The sequence below is a fragment of the Aythya marila genome (assembly GCF_965140915.1).
Source record: "Aythya marila genome assembly, chromosome: 18".
NCBI classification, from domain to species: domain Eukaryota; kingdom Metazoa; phylum Chordata; class Aves; order Anseriformes; family Anatidae; genus Aythya; species Aythya marila.
The window spans coordinates 12,274,463-12,298,620 of record NC_139059.1 but is presented as its reverse complement, the minus strand read 5'-3'; the positions used below and the strand labels follow the sequence as shown (position 1 = coordinate 12,298,620).

General features: G+C 43.5%; 1 protein-coding gene and 1 long non-coding RNA gene across 4 annotated transcripts; both read right to left on the bottom strand.

Moving 5' to 3' along the window:
- Positions 1-21: 21 nt before the first annotated feature.
- Positions 22-11,768, bottom strand: LOC309885077. Of its 2 annotated transcripts, XR_014318725.1 has the most exons (5): positions 9,234-11,768; positions 3,807-3,940; positions 3,027-3,136; positions 2,300-2,387; positions 22-47 (listed from the first exon to the last, which is right to left on the bottom strand). It is a non-coding gene; the product is annotated as an uncharacterized lncRNA (long non-coding RNA). The 2 variants fall into 2 exon arrangements; XR_014318726.1 differs by lacking the exon at positions 9,234-11,768 and having other exon boundaries at positions 3,807-4,827.
- Positions 11,769-11,914: 146 nt separating this feature from the next.
- On the bottom strand, positions 11,915-24,127 carry SCO1 (synthesis of cytochrome C oxidase 1; the record flags this gene model as incomplete). 2 transcript variants are annotated; one of them, XM_082774763.1, is made up of 7 exons in its annotated part: positions 14,649-14,773; positions 16,428-16,541; positions 18,611-18,726; positions 18,842-18,934; positions 19,874-20,071; positions 23,685-23,775; positions 23,924-24,127. In XM_082774763.1, the coding sequence occupies 6 exons, from the start codon at positions 24,125-24,127 to the stop codon at positions 16,461-16,463; spliced, it is 783 nt and encodes a 260-aa protein (XP_082630889.1). In that variant the 3' UTR covers positions 14,649-14,773; positions 16,428-16,460. The 2 variants fall into 2 exon arrangements, with proteins under 2 accessions (XP_082630888.1, XP_082630889.1); XM_082774762.1 differs by lacking the exon at positions 16,428-16,541 and having other exon boundaries at positions 11,915-14,773.
- Positions 24,128-24,158: the final 31 nt, after the last annotated feature.

Sequence of the window (24,158 nt, the reverse complement as noted above, 5' to 3'; positions counted from 1 at the left end):
TTATTCTTGCCTCCATCTGGAAATTTGTTTTGGTCAGCTGGTCACATCTTTCTTCAGCATCAGCCATAGTTTCATTTTCCATTTTAGAGAAAACAGAAATACGTATCACTGTCACACATTGGAACTGACACTTGCAGGAATAATTTGCTTGTTATGCAATTGAAATATGAAAGAGAATTTCCATTCAGCTTTTTCCTAAACACTCAAACAAAACTGATATAATTTGTGGAGTCAGAAATGGCTTTAAATTGCATACAGTCTGCACATGCAGCTGCAGGTCCTTTTTCTTCTACTCCAGTCACCATTTTTTCTTTCCGTTCTTTCTTCTTGGTTTCCGATTTAGCCTATTCTTCTTCAGTTTTATTGAACTCTTCTTTCATCATGGCCATTTCCTTCTCAGTTTCCACACTTTTTAAGAGGAGTTTTATCTTGAAGTATAGCTTCATCCACAGCCAGTGCTTAACATTTGAGAATGTATGGACGTTGCACTGGTTGCAAAAGACAGACTCCCCAAAAGCCAAGCAATCTACAAGTACTGTGAAAGAAAACACATTGAAAAGCCAAACCTTGCAGCAGACACACATCTTTGGTATAATATTCTTTTTAATTCAAGTCTCCTGAGGTATGGCCTGTGTAAAGCCTGTGCACGTTATCAGTTGTCCTAGGCAATCATCTCACATCCCCTGGAAAGATGTGTCCTGGAAAGGACACCTATCAGACCTGCCTTGAAGAACACGTGCAATCAAAGAACAGAGAACAGTCATTGCTGGACATATTTTTTAATACAATGAATGTTTTCTCATTGCATCTCAGTCTTATTTGAAGACTTCAGACTTTGCAATTGTCCCCAATAAACTATTCACCTTCACTGTAAGAAAGGTATACCTCACTTCTAGCTTGACAGAATCTTTTTTCATGACCCACGCTTGGGCTTCTGCTTTGAGTCTGTCTCTTCGAAAACAGGATGACAGTTTTCTGCTTATTCAGAAACATTCCTCTCTGTAGGTTTGTTAACAAATTCCATTAACATACAATTTAATGAGTTAAATAGTTTGATTTAAATCTCTCACTGCACTTGAGTACACATTTATCCTGTAGCTGTTTTCTAAACCACAGCCAGCTTTGCACATTCCTCCTGAAGTATGTAAATGAGAATTGGACATAGTATCTGGGAATGGACTCTCTAAACCTATGTTGGGAGATCATTTTACATTATTTTCTTTTCAGCAAGCTGCTGTTTACAAATGCACAAATCTGCCTAGCCACATCACTGCCTTGAGAAATCTTCTTCAGTTAGTTTCCAAGATGCCACCTCTGCCATTTTCAGTGTCCCTGCTTTCCAAGATAGCCCATCTGGTACTAGAAGTTTGGTGTACTTTTTTTGTCCTTAGAGATCTGATGCTACATTTGCTTTTGCTCCTATACAACAAAAAGATGACACCCAGCTGTGTTGCCCTAAATTTACCAACCCTTTATAAATGTCTTACTTGCATAGCAGATCCTGAGTTAAAATTGTGTTTTGAGTGGTTTTGTTTGTTGTTTTTGTTTTGTTTTTAATCTATAAATCAATGTGGTTAAAGTGCTGTAGAAATGTTAGCCTTGTAAAAACTAAGAACTAAGTTAGATGTCCTGATGGTCTGTTTTTTTAATGTAGATTCATTTGCCAATCAAGCGTGTAATTTCATCAAAAAAGTGGTATCAATTATTTCCTTTCAGTAAAACCATTATCATTAAAATTATTTAAACAACATTCTTCAAACTTCTGTTAGGTAATGTTTAAATATAGGATTTGATATAGACCATCCTCCATATTTTTTTTGAACTGTGCTTGTGTCAAATTTGAGATTTTAAGCAAAGAATGCCCAAACATTCACATGAATATAAATTAAGTGAAAATAGCTCTTGGCATACAGTTTTCAACAAGGCATTTGGGTGGGCACTGCTTGCATGGGCCCTGCTATTAGATATATCTTCATGCTTTCCATAATTGTTAAATATTGAAAGTGTTTTCCTAAAGAGTTATATCATATCATTGACTTTTTAGGAAGACTGTTCACTCAAATGAATGGGGCTTGAAGCAAACAAAGGATGTTATTACAGATCTCTCTTTAAAATCCCAATATATTTTCTAATTAGGAAATCCTTTCCTGCAGGTTTGAATGCCTTCCAGGACACCATTACATCTCAGCTGGTGTAGAACAAGCTGGTGATACATCAGGCCTGTGACAGAATAACATGGGAGTATACTGATTTTTCCAGTGTGGAGCTTAGTCTTTCTAATTTATACTTTATGAATTACCTGGAGTCTTTGTTTCATCAGGAATTATACAATGCACAAAAACAGGATAAGTTGTTTGCAAGTTCTACATCTGCTTATTTAGGATTTCCTGACAAAAAAAAAATAAAAGAGAAAAAAAAAAAAAAGAAATTGTTTGCAGTCTCTGTATTAGATCTTGCATCTTCTCTTCAAAACATACTGTAAATGTCCTCAGTATGATTTGATTCCAATGAAAAATGAAGATTCAGAAGTTTATCCTTACTTTTCTAGTGAATATTCTATTCTACAATCCTGTATAAACATCAGTAAAGAAAATAGATTCTAACAGTGAATACAATTGACAAATGTTGCTCCTGTCTTAAAATTAACCTTGGTGGTCAGGAGCTAATCATAAGAGCTAGCAAATAAGATGAAGATGGAAAAAAATGAACAATACTCTGGAACACCAGTAGTGGTCATTTTTGATCTAATGAACAGATGAATGAAAGGGTAGATCTGGTATTTTTATTTACTTAACTGTATTAGTTATGTATATTTAAAAGAGCCACAAAATCACTCAACATTTGTCTATGACAGAAGTCATCTGTTCAGCATAGTTGGCAGACAGTAAAGCCAATGTTTTCAGTGAAGACTTCTGGTATAACCCAGTGACAGTTTCAGTCAGGGGGTCCTTGTTCTTCTCAAGCCAGCCAGTGATGTTATATTCCACTGTGCCAGCATAGTGTACCAGGGAGAAGTGGTCCTCAACCTTGCCTTTGGCAGGCTTGGGCTTCTGGAAATTGCTGGACTTGCCCAGATGCTGGTCATAGAGCTTGTTCTTGAAAGAGGTGTCAGTTGCCTTGGGAAACATGTACTCCTCTTCCAGGATGGAAAGGATGCCCATGGGCCAAATTAAAAAATGAAAAAATAAAAATTTAAAAACAAGATGATTCAAGTAATAAGAATATAGAGTGAAATGAATTCTAAAATTAAAGCACTGGAGTTCATTTTATAGATAATTAGCTTGGGATGAGCAAGTAAGCAAGATTATTGTGAGTAACTGGCAAGATAATCAAAAGCACCAGATTTACAATAAACAGTGTTTTGAACAAGCCAGATATTTGCTGGGGAAAAAAAAATGCCAAAACTCTTTAGTAAATTCTTGGAATATAAGAGTGACTTCTCTTTATCCAGAAGGTGGTTAAACCAAGCAGACACGAGGCTTTTTAACATTTGAGTTAAACTTATCGGAAAACCTGAGAAGGAGCAAATATGCAAAGGTAAAAGACAGTGGGGGTAAATAAGACAATGAAATGACAGTTCAGAATCATGTGGAAGAAAGAAAGACAGAACACAGAAATAAAAGCAGTATCTCTTTAAGAAGGCAGAGCATGTTTCTCATAAGTAAATAAGAATTCACAAGGGGCATGTTTAAAGGAAGGGAGGAAGTAAGGAGACCCAAAAGATTCACAAACATTGTATTGAATACTTACCATGCAAGCACTCCCAAAAGCCCTTTGCAGATTAGATTTATACGTAAGAAACTCACCATTTCTATAATCTCAATGCAAGCAGCCAGCTCCATCACAAAGTAAATGAACTTCTTTCTTGTACTCCTCCTGCTCCAGTACAAACGTGGTGGTCGAAGAACTGCTGCAGGCCGGCGCAGCATCAGCTGAACCCCTGTATGAGTAGGACAACAATGCTCTACAGAAGGGGGGGGGGTCAGGGAAAGCATTTGGGATGGGAAGAGCCTGGAGGGGCAGAGGACATGTAACAGCCACAGTGGGGGAGATAGTGGCAAAATGACAGCCCCATGGCCAGGTGCCAGCTCAGCTGCACATCTCCATCTTCCATCCATCCCACTGGTGTCCATCCCATCCCTTGGCCCCACACTAGCATTTTTAGCCCTCTGCACACTCTGCTCCAGACTGTACTTAAGGCTGCTGCATCTGCTGCAACCTCCTTGCTCTCTCCCTGTCTGCCCAAGCATTACAGCCCCCTGCGAGAGGGACCTGGTACACAAAGGCAGCTTCCAAGCAAGGAGCCACTGTGACAGGCACAGAAGAGCTGTCCTGAGCTCTGCAGCCCCCTTCCGTGCGTTCTCACCGTCCTTGCTCCTTGCCTGTGAGTAAAGCTGGCTGGTTTGTGCTTTGGAGTGGCTTAGGAGTGCTGGCACCATCAAGAAGCATTTAAGGGGATCTAATGGTCAAGGAAGATGACTGAAGTATGTGGATCTGGAGCCTAAAAGGACTATTTTGTTTCCAGACAGCAAAAATACCTATTTTTCCTCCCTCACGTGAATTACTCCACCAGTAGGGAGTTTGTAATGGAGGCAGACAGTAAACTCAGCACTGTGGGAAACACTTGCCCTGGAAGCCCATCTAGGGAACAGCAGGCTGCTCTGGTTGGGGTTGGTCACAAGTGGTTAAAGACACAAAGACACAATCATCATTTGAAGTAGTGTTTAGTGTGGAGCAGAGGAGGCTCAGGGGAGACCTCATTGCTCTCTACAACTGCCCGAAAGGAAGGTGTGGGGAGCTGGGGGTTGGCCTCTTCTTGCAGGTAACTAGCAATAGGACTAGAGGGAATGTCCTCAGGTTGCACCAGGAGAGGTTCAGGTTGGAAATTAGGAGACATTTCTTCTCACAAAGAGCACTCAGGCCTTGGAATGGGTTGCCCAGGGAGGTGGTGGTGTCACCATCCCTGAGGGTGTTTAAGGATGTGGTGCTTAAGGACATGGTTTAGTGGGTAATGCTGGTGGCAGGGGAATAGTTGTACCAGATGGTTTGGAGGTCTTTTCTAACCTTAATGATTCTGTGATTCTCTTCTGTGTGAACATGTGACACAGGTAGTCCTCACTGCCCAAGCACAGGGCACAGGCTGAAGCAGCAGCAGTAGCAGATGAGATCCAAAAGCATATATGTACTGCTGGCACAGCTCAAGCTCAAGCACGATACCAGTGGAGAGCAGGGCTGTTCAACAGATACTGATCAAAACAAACGTCTTCAAAAAGAACCCTGAGGTCTAGGTGCTGCTCAGGTCAGGCCAGGGAGCCTCATGCTCTCTGCTGCATTTGCCTGCTTTGGGTACAAGCAAACTTGCCAGCTGCAGCTCTTGTGGTTTCAGAGACAAGGAGTAGATGAATTCACCTGTCACAGGCCATCTGATCCAAGTCAGTTCTGCTTAAGATCAAAACTGAATTTGGACTGAGATCTTTTTACTATCATGGCAGGCACACATAGTATTTTCACACTGGCATTACATGTGACAGTATAGAAAAATAAGAACTTATTAGCATTTTGCCCTGTGACAGATGCCCAGTGTGGCTCCCGCATCCTCTCAAGACACAAGTCAAGATAAGGCCTTGCTTTCCCAACAGGTTTCTTTCTTAAGTGCAGAAGAAAAAAAAATGAAAAGGGGGAAAAAGACGCAGAAATGTGTTTGGAGCACATTTCTGGGCACATAGAAGGTGACTTGGAAAGGTCAGTTGCTTACATGTCTGTAAATCATGCCTGACCATCACGATGGCCTTTTACAATAAGACCACCATATCTATGGATGTGGGGAGAGCAGTGGAGGCTGCCCAACCTCAGCTTTCAAAACTATCCGCTACAATATTCTTGTGTCCAAGCTAAGAGGCTATGGTTTGGGTGGGTAGATGCAAAAAAAATGGCTGGACAAGCAGATTCAGAGGGCAGTTGATAATGGGTCACAGTTACTGCATGGGTCAGTCCTGGGAGTTTTCCTGTTCACACCTTTATCAATGGCCTCACAAAGACGACATATTTGATTATAGTTTGCAGCTGGCAACACAGGGAGGTGAGCAACTGACACCCTCAAGGTCAGGGCTGCCATCTAGAGGGACCCAGCTGGAGGGATGGGCTGACAGGAACACTGTATGAAGTTCACCAAGGACTTTGTGCAAAGCTCTGGAAAAAAGGAAGGAAGGAAAGGAAGGAAAAAAAAAAATCCATGCAAAAAAAGACATGTTCTGGGAACTCACTGGCCAGGGAGCAGTTTGGGGAAAAGAACCTAAGTTCAAGATGGTCAGGGCACTGTAACCAGCCATCACATATGATATGAGGAGAGGCTAAAGGAACAGGGCTCGTTCAGCCTGCAGAAAGTCATCAGGAGGACCTAACAGCAGCCTTCCAAAGATGAGATTATTGAGAATATGGAGCCAGATCATTCATTTTAGTCATCTTACTTCATGGTGGAAGAACACATGTTGAAATTCTGGTTGAAAAGAGAAGTTAAGACCGGATATAAGGGAAAAAGGTGCTCTATTGGGAAAGCTTTTTTTTTTCTCTTTTTTTTCTTTTTTTTTTTTTAATGCATCCAGAGAGGTTGCATGGTCTCCACCCTTAGAGCTTTTCAAGACCTAGCTGTTTAAAATACTGAGTAACCTGGTCTTAACCCACAGCTGCTCCTGCTTTGAGCAAGAGGTCAGACTAGAGACTTCCCAGTGTTCCTTTCCATACAAGACATCCCATAACCCAGACTACAATCTAACATCAAGCTTTGCTGACATTTAAAGCCACAGTCTCTGTAGCTCTTCAAAACCTGGCTATGCCTTAACAGACAAGGCAGTATGCTGCAGTGTTCTGGCAGTACTTTGTCATCAAAAAAACAGCCAGCTTCACCTAGATGGCTGAAGTAACACTCCATAGCTCAGCTCCTCTACTGGCTCTGCATGCAGCTAGGAACACATCTAGGCTTGGGCAGACAAAGAAAGCCTCCTCTCATTCCTCAGATATTTTGTCATCAGCCCCCGCCAGGGGTGGTATCAGCTCTGGCATTACGGATGCCAGATGCTCTGAATAGATGTGATTTTTCCACTGATATTTTAAAGGATGAGCAAGCTGGGGCTGGGTGTAATGTGGGCACACACAGAGTAAAGCTCACAGTTTGGTCTCTGCCAGACTTGTACTCTACCACTGCCTGTCCATCCATCCATCCATGAGGCATCCAGGGCTCCAAGGTAAGAATCACAGAATCACAGAATTTCTAGGTTGGAAGAGACCTCAAGATCATCGAGTCCAACCTCTGACCTAACGCTAGGAGTCCCCACTAAACCATTTCCCTAAGCTCTACATCTAAACGTCTTTTGAAGACTTCCAGGGATGGTGACTCCTCCACCACTTCCCTGGGCAGCCTGTTCCAATGCCTCACAACCCTTTCAGTAAAGAAGTTCTTCCTAACATCTAACCTAAAACTCCCCTGGCTCAACTTAAGCCCATTCCCCCTCATCCTGTCACCAGGCACATGGGAGAACAAACCAACCCCCACCTCGCTACAGCCTCCCTTGAGGTACCTATAGAGAGCGATAAGGTCGCCCCTGAGCCTCCTCTTCTCCAGGCTGAACAAGCCCAGCTCCCTCAGCCGCTCCTCGTAGGACTTGTTCTCCAGGCCCCTCACCAGCTTCGTCGCCCTTCTCTGGACCCGCTCAAGCACCTCAATGTCCTTCTTGTAGTGAGGGGCCCAAAACTGAACACAGTACTCGAGTTGCGGCCTCACCAGAGCCGAGTACAGGGGGACGATCACTTCCCTAGCCCTGCTGGTCATACTGTTTCTTATGCAAGCCAGGTTGCCGTTGGCCTTCTTGGCCACCTGAGCACACTGCTGGCTCATATTCAGCCGACTATCAACCATCAGTCCCAGGTCCTTCTCTGCCAGGCAGCTCTCCAACCACTCATCTCCCAGCTCTGCTTGGGGTTATTGTGCCCCACGTGCAGGACCCGGCACTTGGCCTTGTTGAACTTCATGCAGTTGACCTCAGCCCATCAGTGCAGCCTATCCAGATCCTCCTGCAGAGCCTTCCTACCCTCAAGCAGATCGACACACGCACCTAACTTGGTGTCATCTGCGAACTTACTGAGGGTGCACTCGATGCCCTCGTCCAGATCATCAATGATGATATTAAAGAGGACCGGCCCCAGCACCGAGCCCTGGGGGACGCCACTAGTGACTGGCCTCCAACTGGACTTGGCTCCATTCACCACGACTCTTTGGGCCCGGCTATCCAGCCAGTTTCTAACCCAAGAAACTCACCTTCATAGCACCAAGCTCCAACAAATTCAGCTGCCAAGCGAAACCTATAGTCCTGGTGATAACCCGTACGAGAGACCCACAAAAAGGACCCTTGTCCTTCAGCCCAGTGCTCAGAGCAGCCACGAGCAAGGAGTCACATCCTCACCTTTCTTCTGCCACACTTGAGCTCCCCCTTTCCAGACCAGGCACTGCGTTCCAGGCTAATGGGCATTTGGGTATGATGAGCTCATGGTAAAGGAGTTTGTACTGTATCTCATACAGATGTAGTACTGGACATACACTGAGAAAGGGTCTCAAGTCCCCCAGCATATTCCCTTTCCTTCACTGTATATTCTGCAGCTACTGTCTGTAGGCACTCATGTTCAGATGCTTGGACACCTCCCTTGGAGCTCAGGGCAGCAGGCTAAGGGCCACACCTTAGCCCAAGTGTGATTCCAGAGCCCACTGTGGTGGGTGCTGTACGAGCACATGCACAGGAGCATTCAGCTTAGGAGAAGGATGAGAGTGAGAGGAGATCACTCCAACTTGAGCACTTCCCACCATCACTAGGGTACTGCTCCAGCAAACAGCCTAGGCACACCTGCTTCTGCTAGCTAACCCTCTGTAACACCACCTCTCCTCCCAGAGGTACCAAGAGTTCACACCTTCAGTGATCTCTTCTGGTCAAATAGTTTTGCTCAATATCTCTGCTCTTGACAGTGCAGCTTTGTCTTTCTCTGACTGAGCCTGTGCCCTACCTGCTCCTTGAACAGCTCAGCCTCCTCTTGTGAGCACCAGCACAGCTCTTGGTTCCCTGAAGAACAGAGGGGAACAGAGCTGTGCTCCAGGACAAGGCCTGGAAGAGCAAATACTCAAAAATTGCATACCACAGGATTGGTGTTCCTGCCCAGACAGACCCTGCCTGCAAGCCAGCAGCTCTCACCTTCAACTCTTTCTAGTTCTCTCTCATTTTTTTGGTCTGGAAGGACTTTTATGGTAGTGCACCATTTCTGTGGTTTCAGAGAAGCTCTCAGAACAGAAAACAACCCTATTTTCCACTCCACCAACTTGAGCTTGGAGTTGTGTCTCTCAGCTACACAGGGTATGACTCCTCATGCACAGAGGAAAGGACTCCCTCCTGCTGCCTTTGGCTCCCATGTTATGTTCAGCCCTTTCTGCAGAACAGAAGGGGTGCCAGCAAGGATTTGTTCTGCCATTGAAACACTGATGTTCCTTGTAGAAGTGAAAGACTGAGAAGTACTGAGAAAAAAAAACAAACAAACAAACAAAAAACTCTAAGGGACAGAAACTGCAACTGGGCAGCCCAGGCCTGGGAAAACAGGATTCTCGAACCCACAAGTAGCAGGCAAAGCCAGCTCCGTCTCTGAAAGTCCTTCAAGGCCCCATGGAGGACCCTGCAGTCACCAAGGCAGGACAGTGAAAGACTAACAGTTGCCTAAGCATCATATTAGTTTAAAAAAAGAGTTCTGAAAGTTTCCCTCCTGACACACGCCATGGCTCCTATAAAAAAAAAGGAGGGAAAGTGATGGGTAGGGTCAATTCAAGAGGCAGAAAGAATCAGGACATCAGCTCCTGCTGGCGTGCAGGAGTGCAGTGACATGCCCATAGGCCTGCCTCTCCATTCCATGCTTCTGTGCACTTCTCACAGGACGACCAGTCTGCCACAACCTACTGTTAGTTAGTTGTCTGGCTCTGCCTTTCAGGCTGCATGAAGCAATTTCAAGGACATGATGCTTATGCCAAAACTTATGGGAGAAGACAGAAATTTACATTTGTTTCTGTACTAAGAATCAGCTGCAGATTAGCTTCAGGGTAATAAACGTAGACAGAGCAATCCTTGATGCCCTGTAGCCCACAGGCGTTGTATTGAGTTTGCAAAGACTCAGGATGGAGGCCTGGCAAGCTTGCCTCATTTGAACTTTGACCGACAGCCTGGCAGCTTTAGCTTGGCCTAGCTGTGATAGCAGGGGGTTCTGGCTAATTTGTTTTATTTTTGCTCATTGTTGCTTGATACAACCCTGGTTTTACACAGACTGTACTAACAAGTAGTTATTCTGTGCAGAGTAAGGTATTTATGACTTACATAGTGACGTAATATAAAGAAATACAGGCCTGATATGTTGGCAAAGATCTTGAGAAGTAGGGACAAAGTCTTGTAGAGTCTTGTCGGTGTAGAGAAGTGCAGCAACAGAACAAGAGATAGGGTAGGGGCTTGGCCAAGGAGACTCCGTAGCTATCAGTAAATCAGCAGTAGTCAAAAAAGAATACAGTACTGAAAGTGTTACCAGCAAATAACAGTTTTGTCCAAAACCCAAGTATCTGATAAATGTAAAATGCATCACAGATGTAACACTGAGTCGCACAACAACAATAAAATAAAAATAAAGGGAGCATCTTGCAGTTCTGACTTGGATACAGAGACAGTTTTTGTTGCACAGACGTTAAAAGTAAGCAGTAGCCATTTCACAGCACTTTAGTAATTTTTCAGGAATTGAAACAAATTTTTCAATATTTTTTCCTGACTTTGGTAACAACCAGAATCAATTGATGATCACTGTGCCAAGCAATCCACATACCTAGCCCCATTCATGCCATTTTTGCAAAAACATTCCCTTTTTAGTTCAGCTTCCATTATATGCCAAATATCAGCACAAAGTGGTCTAGGGGAAGATTCAAGGGAACTGCCACATTTTCCACATGTACTCCCCTGTGAAAAACAGAAGGTGGTGAGAGACCCTGAGCGCAAAGGGAATCTGTTCCAGGATGCTGTGCACCAGCATGGCAGGAAGAAACCCCATGTCACTATCCTCAACTCTGGCTACTGATGATGGAGATGCCCACACACTGCCACAGAGCTGACCAGGCTGCATTCCTGTAGGCTACCACACACAGCAAATAGGAACCACTCCATTCCTTTGTGGTCAATTAAGTAGAATGGGGGTTTACAAACACATGCTCTATCCCCCTAAGCTCTACAATCAACCTGCTGCATTTTTAGCTTGAAACGATGTCTCCCCCATTCCTATCAGATGACAGATATGGCTGGAAAATGTGTATTATGAACATTTTCAGTCTGTAAAGATTCAAATTTTAAGTTTTAAGTTTTCCTCCGTGGGATACTTTAAGCACTTGGCTGTAATCAAGGGAAACACAAGCAGACTTTTAAGAAGCCGACTAAATATCCTCTCCAATCATCTAAGACCTTGGGGACTAACAGCATGAGGGAAAGGATTCAAACAGCTCAACAGGTCTGTGCTTCAAAACACCATCTCTGCTAGTACTACTCACTGCTGGTTTTTTGTTACTTAATACGCGCAACTCACCTACTAGAGCACTTATAGCGTGGCCAGACATTTGGGCCACTGAGACCCATAAGGTGAGTGATATTTCTAGTTTGCTTTTCTGACAAGAGCAGATAAATATTATTTAGCACCTCCTATACCTTAATATGCCATATTCTATGGCATAATCATGGTTAAAACTAGTGCATCAGAAGTTCAAAAAGGAGGTGGTCTTCCCTTGTAAAGGTCATGATTAAAAAAGAAAAGAAAAAAAAGGAAAAAAAAAAAAAGAAGGAAAAAAAAACAAAAAAGCAGGTCAATTGTCTCCAGAATACACCATTGTAAATTCTTCTGTATACGTAGACAGCTGAGGCTGTGGTTCAAATGGACATATGCTCTTCTGGAGCAGCAAGGCTCAGAGTACTGAGTGCAGTTCCTGGTCTCATCAAGGCTAATTTCACAGAAACGCAGAAGAGCTGGCTGGAAGGGAACTCCAGAGGTCTCCAGTCCAGCGTTCCACTTACGGCAGTACTATCACCAGCAGGTGAACTTCAAGACGAACTTGTGCACAGCCACAAGGACAAAGGAATGCAAAGCTAGAAGGTGCCAAAATCATTATTACAAGGAAAGTTTTTGAACATAAATTACCTCCAGGATTGTTGGAAAAAATAAAAGGTGAGATAAGGCTCTTTAGAAACAATGCTGACACTTGCAGCCACTCTATCAAAACAAAATTATTATTGCCAGTGCCACTCATCACAGATAATAATATTATTGCTAACACCTTGCACTTGACATGGCCTCTAACTGAAACATGACTTAGCATGTGAAATTTCCTTTGGAAGCTACCCCTCTTGCTAACTGCAATCAAAACAGCCAGCGCAAGAAGAACAACAAACTCAATAGCAGTCACAGAATTGTAGGGGTTGGAAGGGACCTCAAGAGATCGTGAGGTCCAACCCCCCTGCCAAAGCAGGTTCTCTAGAGCAGGTTGCCCAGGTAGGCTTCCAGACAGGCCTTGAATATTTCCAGAGAAGGAGACTCCACAACCTCTCTGGGCAGCCTGTTCCAGTGCTCCGTCACCCTCACCGTGAAGAAGTTCTTTCACATGTTGGTGCGGAACTTCCTGTGCTCCATCTTGTGGCCACTGCCCCTTGTCCTGTCCCCACAAACCACTGAAAACAGGTTGGCCACATCCCTCTATCTCCCACACATAAGATATTTGTAAACATCTATAATATCCCCTCTCAGTCTTATTTTCTGAAGGCTGAACAGACCCAGGTCTCTCAGCCTTTCCTCACAGGGAAGATGCTCCAGGCCCCGTATCATCTTTGTGGCCCTCCACTGGACTCTTTCCAAGGGAAAAAGGGAGTTAAATACTATTAAGACACTAAATTTCCCACTGTAAACCAGTACACAAAAGTTCTTGGTGACCCTTTAAAACAGAAAACAAAACCTCCTTTAATATATACACTATCTGAGAGGCAAAAAAAAATAAAACGCATCTTGAGTCTTCAGCAATCTTCCTTCCTTAGCGGAGCTTTGTAAGAGTGCAGTTTCAAACATATTACATGGTAAGTCTTCCCAATACACTCAGGAACTTACCATAATATAGGGTAGCTGCCCTAGACTACAGTACTTTATAACTGCTCTAGACCTCGTAAGCTAACCATTTTTCAGGATTTTGGGAAGATGAAAATTTACCATAGAAATTGCACCTTGCCTCTGCACAGCAATTTTCTCTTCCACACCTCACCCTCAGAAGAATGCCAATGATACCAGCAGTAGCACTTTTGTGCAGCTGTGACCGTGACTTGCACTGAGAACTTTTTTCTTTTATGTCCTGTGGATCATTCTCTGGTGTTGAGCTAGCTCAAAAACAAGCACACTCAACTTATGAAATGAGTTGTACCACTATAGATCAACACTATTTTCAAGAAAAGAGATAAAACACATTAAATATATGAGGTTTGACCAGCATTCAGAAGAAAGATTTGACTGATAATGGCGTATCATTAAACCAAGGAAAAAGAAAAGAAAACAGGAAAACAGACGCCTCACAATCACCCTGGAAATAAGACCCTTTTTTGCATAAACCCCTCTAGCACTAAAAAACAGGTGATACAGGCTCTGGTCTCTCCTAATGTTGTCCCTGTATGCAGAAGAATACCAGACTCAGACTACAGTCACTCTTTCCTCTACTGGAAGGTGATTCCTGCAAAGCTTAGAAAACGATACTTCTATAAAGCAATCTTTATTTTCAAATGATGTACTGCATAAAATGCATCTGTTTGATGGTCCTATGGATGGATACAGATGCCTGTCACCCCCTCACTTCATTTCAACAAAAAGCAATCAGGCTGAGTATGCATAAAACTATTTAGATCAAGAGAAAAATCTGTTTGCAACCCAATATTCATTTCTGTAGAAGTTATCAGTGTTTGCTTGGAGAAAACACCAAGAAAAATATATATATATATTTCATTTCTGCATTCAAATGAGGAAGATAGGGCACATTACAAGGCTGATCCCATACATCGAAGTTGCTGATGTTTTCAACGCTCTTCATCTTCTCAGCCTATATAAAGGACTCTCTCTTTACAATATTGTAAGTGTCTCTCCCAGAAAACAAAACATTGCAGGAAAAAAGGCAAAGGTCCTCTGAGGTTGCAATGACCCACATGGCTTTTTATCAAGTAACCATCTTTTGCAGATGTCTGGCCAAGAGATACAAACTAATTCTACAAGCGATACAGGTGTTCTTCAGAAATGAAATGTTTTCTCTTTTGCTCCCAATATTGTTTCCAAGAAGTCCTGAATTTCATTCTGTACCCCATATCTCCCTGCAAATAATATCCATAAGGGAGGCTATATACAGATTTTTGATAATGGTATTTTGCAGGAGTGCTGTTGCCTTTCTTATTTGGAAGTAAGGAGGCATGTAGTGAGAAAATACTACACTTCTATACTTCTGAGAGAACACTGAATACAATTCCCAATTCAAGCCAAATCTACAGCTGATGTCACCATCAGTCTTTGAAGACTTTGTATTTTATGATCTGTATTTTCTCATGTGTGCAGCAATAGAAGCAGAAATCTCAGCACTCCTCTTATTCTGTCCATAATAGTCCACAAATTCACCATCCGGCCCAAGGAGATACATTATTATTGTGTGATCCACCTGCAACAAAGCACATCGCTGTTTAGTAAAAAAGATCCTGCACATCTTTCAAAGTCAGCAGTAACAATACCCCATTCAGCCTTTCAATTAGCTGTCTGACACAACTTCTTGCCAGCAAGCTATTGTAAGATAAAGAAAGCCTTAGCATCACTTTGGTCACATTTTGTCGTTCTACCTAACAAAATAAATGGAGAAAACTAGATGCATACTCAAGATGCATGAAAGAATACTGTATACAGGAAAATCTTCCCTAAGCTGCAGGCACCCTTCCTTCAGCACACACAGGGCTAGAGAAAACATGAGGAAGGTTCAGTCTAGTGGTCTTTCCCCCTCACTTTTCCCAGTTTCCTTCTACTTCTCCTAATGTTCCACAATCCCCACAATTCAGGCTTCCTACTGCTCATAGGAGATACTTCATTCAAGCAAGTTCACTGTCAATGTAAACAAAAGGACTGAGAGCATCACCAGGATACAGGAGTTACAGACAGTGGAGCTGATACACAAATAAATACCATGAGCTGGTAGGGGGCTCCCTCTACTGTCTCCATGTGATGGTAACTGCAAACATCACAAGGAGTCTGAGCAGAGATAGCAGGAAAGAATTTGAAATACATGTAGCTACCCTGCCCGCCCTACCCTCCCCCCAATTTAAAAGTAACTGTTGTTTGAATGCTTGAGTTATTCCAATTTGATTTATATAAAAAGCAATTCCATTTTAACTACCTTAAATACACCACCAAAAATATGGTCTGCACCTATGACAGCATCTTTATGAGTAAAGACAACATACTGAAAACAGAGGCCATGTATCTGTGATTGCACCAGTGACTACACAACATATGAGATATACTCACTATATACTTACATATCTCACTATATATGAGATATACTCATGTACTAAGGGCATGTCTGTGTTTGAAATCAAGAAATTCTGTGGGTATTTACAGCGTAAGAAGCTAAAAGGGCATGTTAAATTTGGTAGCATTTCTGTCATCAAAGTAATGGTTCTTAAAGTTTTATTGACAAGTTTAAGATATAATCAAGTAGCAGGACCTTTTAAAATGAATCTGAATCATAATTCAGATCCTATAGCCCTTCAACTGGAAACTAACAAAAAAAAAAAAATACAAGTAGCCTGCTCAGAGCATCTGAACTCCCTGGCTTTTGGAAGATGAAGTACAGTCAGGAGGGCATGCTGTTCATGTGCAAAAGATCACTATTTTTCCAAGCTGTGCCTGAAGTCTGCCCTATTACCACTGTATGGATGTACATGAGGTCATTATCTGATTTTAAATGCAATCTTCTAAACTGAATAAAAAACAAAATCAGATACTCTGGCATTAAAACTTATAAAATTGAAATTATTAGATAGGAACTAGTAATATTCAAATAATACTTGAACAATGTAAATAGATACTTAGAAAACATACTTCTTAAATATTCATCTCAATGTTCTTCTCAAGTCAAAACAAGCAGAGAATAATTGGCTGCATTGGACCTCTTCCCCACCTCCCAGCAGCATGCAGAGGACACAGTGCTCACTCCTACACAAGTATCATCAGTCTTAGTCGCTGACTGGCAAGACCAGTCCTTGCAAGACAGAATGTACAAAAAAATCCATCTTTAATGAAAGAAATTACAGAGTAATAATCACCTGGATAAGTCACCGGTAAACACAAAAACAGACTCAACCTCTCCCTCCCAGATCTGCTATTACTGTTATCCTCTTTCCAGTTTGTTTCAGAGAGACCTGCATCCTCTGGCCTTCCTGCAATAAATATAGAGAGCTCACTGCCTATCAAAAGCAGAAGCCTATGACAAAACCTGTAGTAGAGACACGTGCATACCATTCCTCCATGGCACCACACCCAACTCAAGCTCTTAGGCTGCTCTCCTGCTCCCAGTTCATGGGCCTTTCTTCCTCAATGTCCTCTTCTGCTATTCACACATTCACAAGGCTCCCAGGTACTTAGCACAACCATAGCACACCATAGCTCTGTTCCCTCTGGACCATGAAAACTTCCTCATAATTTGTTATATCTCTAGTCACATTCTTCTCTTTTGTCTCCCCCTCCAGCCTCCCTTGAAGCTGCTCTCATCTAATATAGTTATTTTCTTTGGTGAGATTCCTGTACTTCCCCACTGTGATCATGCTGAAGACCAGGTGTGGTTTGTGAGAATTTATGTGTGGTTTAATTCATAAACAGAAGACCTCCTTCAGCTTTTGTGGCTTCTTTCCAACTTTTCACAAATTTTATTTACTCATTTAATGTCAGATTCTACAGATTCTTTCCCTCTTCTGAGTCCACATCCTTTGCCAATCCTTCTATAACGCATTCTTGTATCCCCACCAACCATGTTTTATAAGTCTGTTTTAGGCAATATCTTCAGACAGACAGTAGATTGATTAAAAATGGTGTTAAATTTCCCCATTGAGTTCCTCCTTCCATACAAATATAGTATCTTAAGACACAGACTTCTGCAGCTTCTGAGCTGCCCATAAGTGAAAGCCAGTTCTTAATGTCCCACTTCACACCCTTCTTAGTAACCCAGATTGGTGCCTATTACCACTGTGACTCTCTTCTCTTTACTGAGATTATGTGTTGCTTTTACTTTTTATTTCTATGTATCACTTTTTTTGTTCCACCAGTTTTTTTTGTCCACATACATAATTTATTTGCTGAAGTCAGGTAGTTTTAAACCAGAGTAAGAATAGTATTACTGGATCAAACCCAAAACAACCTGCCTTAGCATCCTACCTCAAATAGTGGCAAAAAATGGTTGTTTTAAAGAAGAGTATAAAATCAGCACAGACAAAAAAAATGTTTCCACACAGTTTCCAAACATTTCTAGCTCACATTTCTAGCTCTTCCTCAGTGAAGCATAAATTATATCCATTTCATTTATTTTTTTTTCCAAAGAATAATCAAGTCTCCTTGTGGGCTCATGTAAACTTCTACCAGTTGCATCTGCAGCAAGGGATTCCACTTCACACCTGCTCATTTCAACAAAAAACATCACTTTTCCTTTAGAATCTGTTTTTTGTTTTCCCTGATGCCTTTCAGTTCTTGTAAAGAAGAAAACATGATCATGTAATATGTATCCTTACCTGTCACATCACTTGAACCTACTTCACTCTTCCAGTCTGCTCAGGATGTGGCAAGTGCAGAAGGCCTTGACAGTAACTCAGAGCCCCTATAACCAGTCCCATTCACTTCCAAAAAGTAAGATTTTGACTACCCAAGTTTAGTCTTACATAAACTTCAGTTTCCCTTTTCCCACTATCACTCTATGTAATTGACTCCCACTTAATTTAGCATTAACATGCTTTCTCTTCCAGGTCATTTGACACAGGAGGAAGATTCCCACATTATCTGCAGGCAGACTTTGCATCATCCAAGTGTCATGCCAGGAAAACCCTGCTTCTTGGTCTCAGTTTGGCAGGGAGAAAGTTGTTACTCACTTTCCTCTCATTTCTTCCTCTTCCTATTGCCATAATTCCCCAGTTCCATTTTCACTTTGGAGCACATGGGAAAACAGCCAAAAATGTTACAGGATGAAAAAAGGTTCAATTCATCACCAGACTTGGTAGCTTGTATGGTATTCTGCACAAAGCAATTGGACTGTGTGCTTTTAGAACTGTATTTCAGTGAGGTTCTAAGTCTGTAAAGAGGGAGCCTCAATTCTGACTGAGACATCTAAAACTGAACACATAGATGCAACAGGCCTCTGTCACAGAGGGCTTCAGCAAGACTACAACAGCTGTCTTTTGTTTAAAATCTTTATCCTGTTCTTAATCAAAATAGTTCATTAGGTAAACACCCTATATTTACTCACTATGTAATCGTTGTCTTCATCTTTGGGACCTTCACTGTAATACACACGGTAAGCTTTGGCCACTTGGTCAATTTGTGCTTTGCTACCAGTCAATCCAATCAGCTTTGAAGAAAATTCTACGGAGAAAGAAGATGTTTAGAAACTTCAGTGAAAAGAATCCTCTCAAGATCCTCCTTTTCAGTACTCTTTATTACATATTATAAGATACCAATGTAGGAAAAAAAACGGTACCTCTAACATATCTGGCGATGGCTTCTTCGTTGTCCCTCTCAGGATCAATGGTGATGAAGAGTGGGGTCAGATTAGGCAAAGATGGAATTCTATCTGTAATCAGAAACACTAACAATTACAATTTTTCTTAGCAAGCTAAAAGTCGTTTCCTTTTCTTCCTTCAAACAAGGTCACAGGCAAGTTACCATAACATCCACCCAAGTCCACCCTAAGTGGCAAAGTAAAAAGGCCATTTTCTGTAAATTAATTTATATAATACAAACTCTGAAAGAAAAAAAATGCTATGAAAACCAACACTCTCTGCTTGTGCTGGGTGCAGCTACACTTCCAGCTCTCCTAGCTGGACAGTATGCCCTGCTTAGGACAAATGACAAATTGGCTCTGATGCAGGAAATGCCAGTGCAAAGTAGAGAGATGAAGGCCCAATGGTTGAAAGCACACCTGTGATGATGAAACAAGAGCCCAGATGAAGACACAATTCAGGATCTTTCCCTCATTTTCCACTCATACCTTCTTATATATTTTCTACATTTTAGTCAACCCTGTCACCTGCTTGGTTCCTAGTATCCCTTTTGTGCAACTCTTCAGAGAGCATAGGCTGAAAAAACATCTCTTCCACATACACCTCCCCCAACCTGTTTCACAGTACAATCATTTTCAGAAAAGACACTCAGAAAGATTTGTTATCAGAATTAATAAACTAGAGGAAAAAAGTGCCTAATATACCTACAACCTCTTGGCACAAATGCAGTCTACAATGGCATTGTAACCTCCTCCACTGTAGCCCACCACTGTCATATTTTATTAAATAGAAATTCTCTGTTCCAGAAAGGTCAGTGCTGTCATGCTCTAAACATCAGAACCTAGTGGCTGGAAGACTGATTTATTTATCAATGAGCAATTAATTCAACTACTGAATATTAATTAGCATTTTGTAAAGAAGATCATCACTTATTACCACATGCAACATTTTACCACAATAAACCTTAGCCTCCTATAAAAAAGATTGCTCTGCGAACTGAATTCACATACCAATTTCATCTACCACTTCAATCATTTTCTCAAGTTCATCAGGGCAGATGTCAGGGCAGTGTGTGAAGCCAAAGTAGATCAGCACCCACTGGCCGAGGTAGTCCTTGTTGGTCTTGGGCTGTCCCTCATGGTTGACAAGTGAGAAGGGCCCTCCCAGCAGCGGTTTCCCAATGCCTCGGTTTCGTTCTTTCTCCAGCTCTACAGAAAACAACAAGAGATCTTGAATTTTCATGCCACGATCCCTGTCCCCACCCACAGGAGAGTCTCTGACACCATCAGGAATCAGGTGAGAAATCTGTGTACAAGTCCAACACAGACAAGACTTCCAAGCAGTGTGTCTGATTGTAGACAAAGTCCTGTACCAAATTTAGCCAGAGATAACTTCGTTTGAAATGTAATAATCTCTAATCTCATAAAATCATCATCTGATTGTCATATTATCATCAAAGGTACATGAGATGGACAGGTACTTGGCCTGAGTTGGTATGAAATAGAAAAACTGTCATCCTTCACAAATTCAATATATCCTTAAAGTTGTGCTCTCTCTGAGTTTCAATGAACATGAAAAAATAAATAATAAAAAATAAAAACATAAGCAGTTACTGCAGAATAGGGAAACACATGCAGAAGTCATGGACTTAAAAACCAAGGTGCCCAGGAAACCCCATGTCCCCCTCTGTACCTGCGACAACAGACAAGTTTCTCCTCTCCCCTTTGTGTTTTTATGCATGGTGTACTCTCAGTAGCGTGTAAGTAAATGTAAATAGCAATAGCAAAAGCATATATAAGATTTTTTAAATACTTAGTCTTTAATTTTTCTATTTTTCTATTTTCAATTTTAAAATATTTTTTTTTCTCATTTTGGCTGAGAGGCTGGTGCCATGCCCAAGGTTTTGGATTCTAAGTGCTTTTGGGGGATCAGGCATGCTGATACCGGATGGGGCACAGCTGTCCAGGAGGGGCAAGAGAGTTCTGGGCAGTAAGCTGGCTGGGCTTATCAGGAGGGGTTATCTTTAAACTAGATGTGGTGAGGGAAGGGGATGCAGCTCTGAGTGAAGAAAGCATACCTGAGAACACTATTACCCTAAGTAATGGCAAGGAAACACACACTTGTGAACTGTCCCACTGCTATCAGGGAGGGTTCTAGAAACGCAATACGACTGATTGCCCAGCTGAAATGCCTCTACACCAATGCACGCATCATAGGAAACAAGCAAGAGGAACTGGAAACCATGGTGCAATTAGACAAATATGACCTGATTACTATCACCTGATTACTATCACTATCAACATGGTGGGATGGATCACATAATTGGAACATTTGAATAGAGGGCTACAAGCTCTTAAGAAGGGATAGACAGGGAAGGAAGTGAGGGGGGTGTTGGCCTCTACGCCAGGGAAGGAATTGATTGGGAAGAGTTGCCTTTGAGAAACAGCCACAGGCAGGTTGAGAGTTTATGGGTGAGAGTTAAGGACCACACCAATAAAGGACAGCTTGCGTTCAGGGTCTACCACAGACCGCCTGATCAAGAGAAGCCTGTGGACAAGGCATTCTTGCTTCAACTACAAGAAGCATCACACTCACACGCTCTCATCCTGATGGGGGACTTCAACCACTTGGATGTCTGCTGGGAAAACTACACAGCAGGCTGTGAGCAATCCAGAAGATTCCTGGAGTGTGTTGAGGATAACTTCCAGGTCCAGGTACTAGACAAACCAACCAGAGGAGAAGTGTTACTTTACCTGGTGCTCACCAACATGGAAGAGCTCATTAAAGAGGTCAAGACTGGAGGCAGTCTGAGCCGCAGTGACCATGGTTGAGTTTGCGATCTTGAGGAATACAGACCTGGCAAAGAGCAAAGTCAGGGCCCTGAACTTCCAAAGAGCAAACTTCAAGCTGTTTAAAGACCTAGTAGCTGAGATCCCCTGGAACACTGTCCTTAGGGACAAAGGAGCTGAGCAGAGCTGGAGACTCTTTAAGGATGTTTTCCTTAGAGCACAAGAATTCTCCATCCCCCTGCATAAAAAAGAGGGCAGGGAGGGCAGACAACTGGGACGGCTGAGCAAGGACCTGCTGGTCAAACTGAGGTGCAAGAAGAAAATGCACAGGCAGTGGAAGCAGGGACATGTGGCCTGGGAAGAGTACAGGGATGCGGTCCAGATATGCAAGGATGGGATCAGGAAAGCCAAGGCACAGATGGAACAGAGCTTGGCAAGGGATGCAAAGAATAACAGCAAGGGATTCTGTAGGTACATTGCTCAGAAAAGAAAGGCCAAGGAGAGTGTACCCCCTCTGATGGATGTGAAGAGTGAACTGGTAGTGACAAACTTGGAGAAGGCTGAAGTACTCAACAACTTCTTTGCCTCAGTCTTCACTGCCAGTCAGGCTTCCCATGTCATTCATTTTCCTGAACCCATAGATGGAGGCTGGGGGAGCAAAGTCCTGCCCACTGTAAGTGAAGAGCAGGTTGGAGACCACCTATTTGAAAAGTCCTACAATGAAAAGTTTCTACAATGGAGTAACTGCATCAGTTGACAAAGGACGACCGGTCTACCTGGACTTCTGCAAGGCCTTTCACATGGTCCCTCATGACATCCTGGTCTCCAAAACTGGAGAGAAATTGATTTTATGGGTGGACCACTCAGTGGATAAGGAGTTGGCTTGAAGGTCACACCCAGACAGTGGTGGTCAATGGCTCTATGTCCAGGTGGAAGCCAGTGACAAGTGGTGTCCCTCAGGGGTCTGTCCTGGGACTGGTACTGTTTAATATCTTCATCAGTGACACAGACAGTGGGATCAAGTGCACTCTCAGCAAGTTTGCAGATGACACCAAGCTGAGTGGTGCAGTTGATACAACAGAAGGAAGGAATGCCATCCAAAGGGACGTGCACAGGCCAGAGAAGTCGGCCCACATGAAACTGATGAGGTTCAACAATTCCAAGTTCAAGGAGCTGCACAGACTGGAAGAAGAACTCACTGAGATCAGCTCTGCAGAGAAGGGTGGATGAAAGGCTTGACACGAGCTGGCAGTGCATGCTTGCAGCCCAGAAGGCCAACTGCATCCTGGGCTGCATCAACAGAGGGGTGGGCAGCAGGGGAGGGAGGTGATTTTACCTCTGCTCTGCCCTGGTGAAGCCCCACTTGGAGCACTGCATCCAGGTCTGGGGCCCCCACCACAAGAAGGATGTGGGGCTGTTAGAACGGGTCCAGAGGAGGGCCACAAAGATGATCAAGGGGCTGGAGCACTTCTATGAAGAAAAGCTGAGAGAGCTGGGGCTGTTCAGCCTGCAGAAGAGAAGGCTCCGGGGTGACCTCATCACAACTTTCCAGTATTTGAAGGGGGCTTATAAAAAAGCTGGAGAGTGACTCTTTGCTCAACCAGATATTGACAGGACAAGCAGGAATGGTTTTAAACTAAAAGAAGGGAGATTTAGATTAAAGGCTAGGAGAAAATTATTCGCTCAGAGGGTGGTGAGGCACTAGAACAGGTTGCCTGGAGAAGTTGTGGATGCCCCATCCCTGGAAGTGTTCAAGACAACGTTGGATGAGGCCCTTAACAACCTCAAAGAGTCCCTGCCCATTGCAGGGGGGTTGGAACTAGGTGATCTTTGAGGTGCCTTCCAACACAAACCGTCCTATGAGCCTATGGTATAGAAGTACTTCAGATTTAACTACAGCTGGATATTGCAATGAGTAAAATCAGTTTAATGCTCTTTTGCCCGAAACAGAAACAATTTGGAAAAAGGCAAGAAACAGCACAACACAACTGCCCACCCTGCGGGGACATCACCGGGCTGTGCAAACACTCACTCTCCTCCTTCGTTTTCTTCATCTTTTTCATAGCCACCAGCAGTCCTCCACACACGATGAAGGTGGCCACCAGCGACCGCCAGGACACCAGCTACTGAAGAAAAAGCTTTTTAGTGCCTTGTCCCCGAGCCCCGGCGGGGGGGGGGGGGGAGCGCGGAGCCGAGGCCGGGAGAAGCGGGGGCTCTTCCGGGGGATCCTGCCCGCGCCCCCCGCCCGCTGGTCGCGGGGCCCCCACTCACCCTCCTCTGCGGGGCCGCCCGCTGGCCGCTCCCCGGCGGCAAGAGGGACAGGGAGCGGCTGCCGGGCACGGGCAGAGCCCCGCGGGCCGGCAGCGGCGCCGCCTGGCCGCTCAGCGGCCGGCCCCAGGCCAGGTCCGCGAAACTGGCGCCTGCCGGGAGGCGCCAGCGCCGCGAGAGTCGCCAGCAGCGCAGAGCCACCGCCATGCTGCCGCCGCCCCGTCCCTCCCCTTCCCGT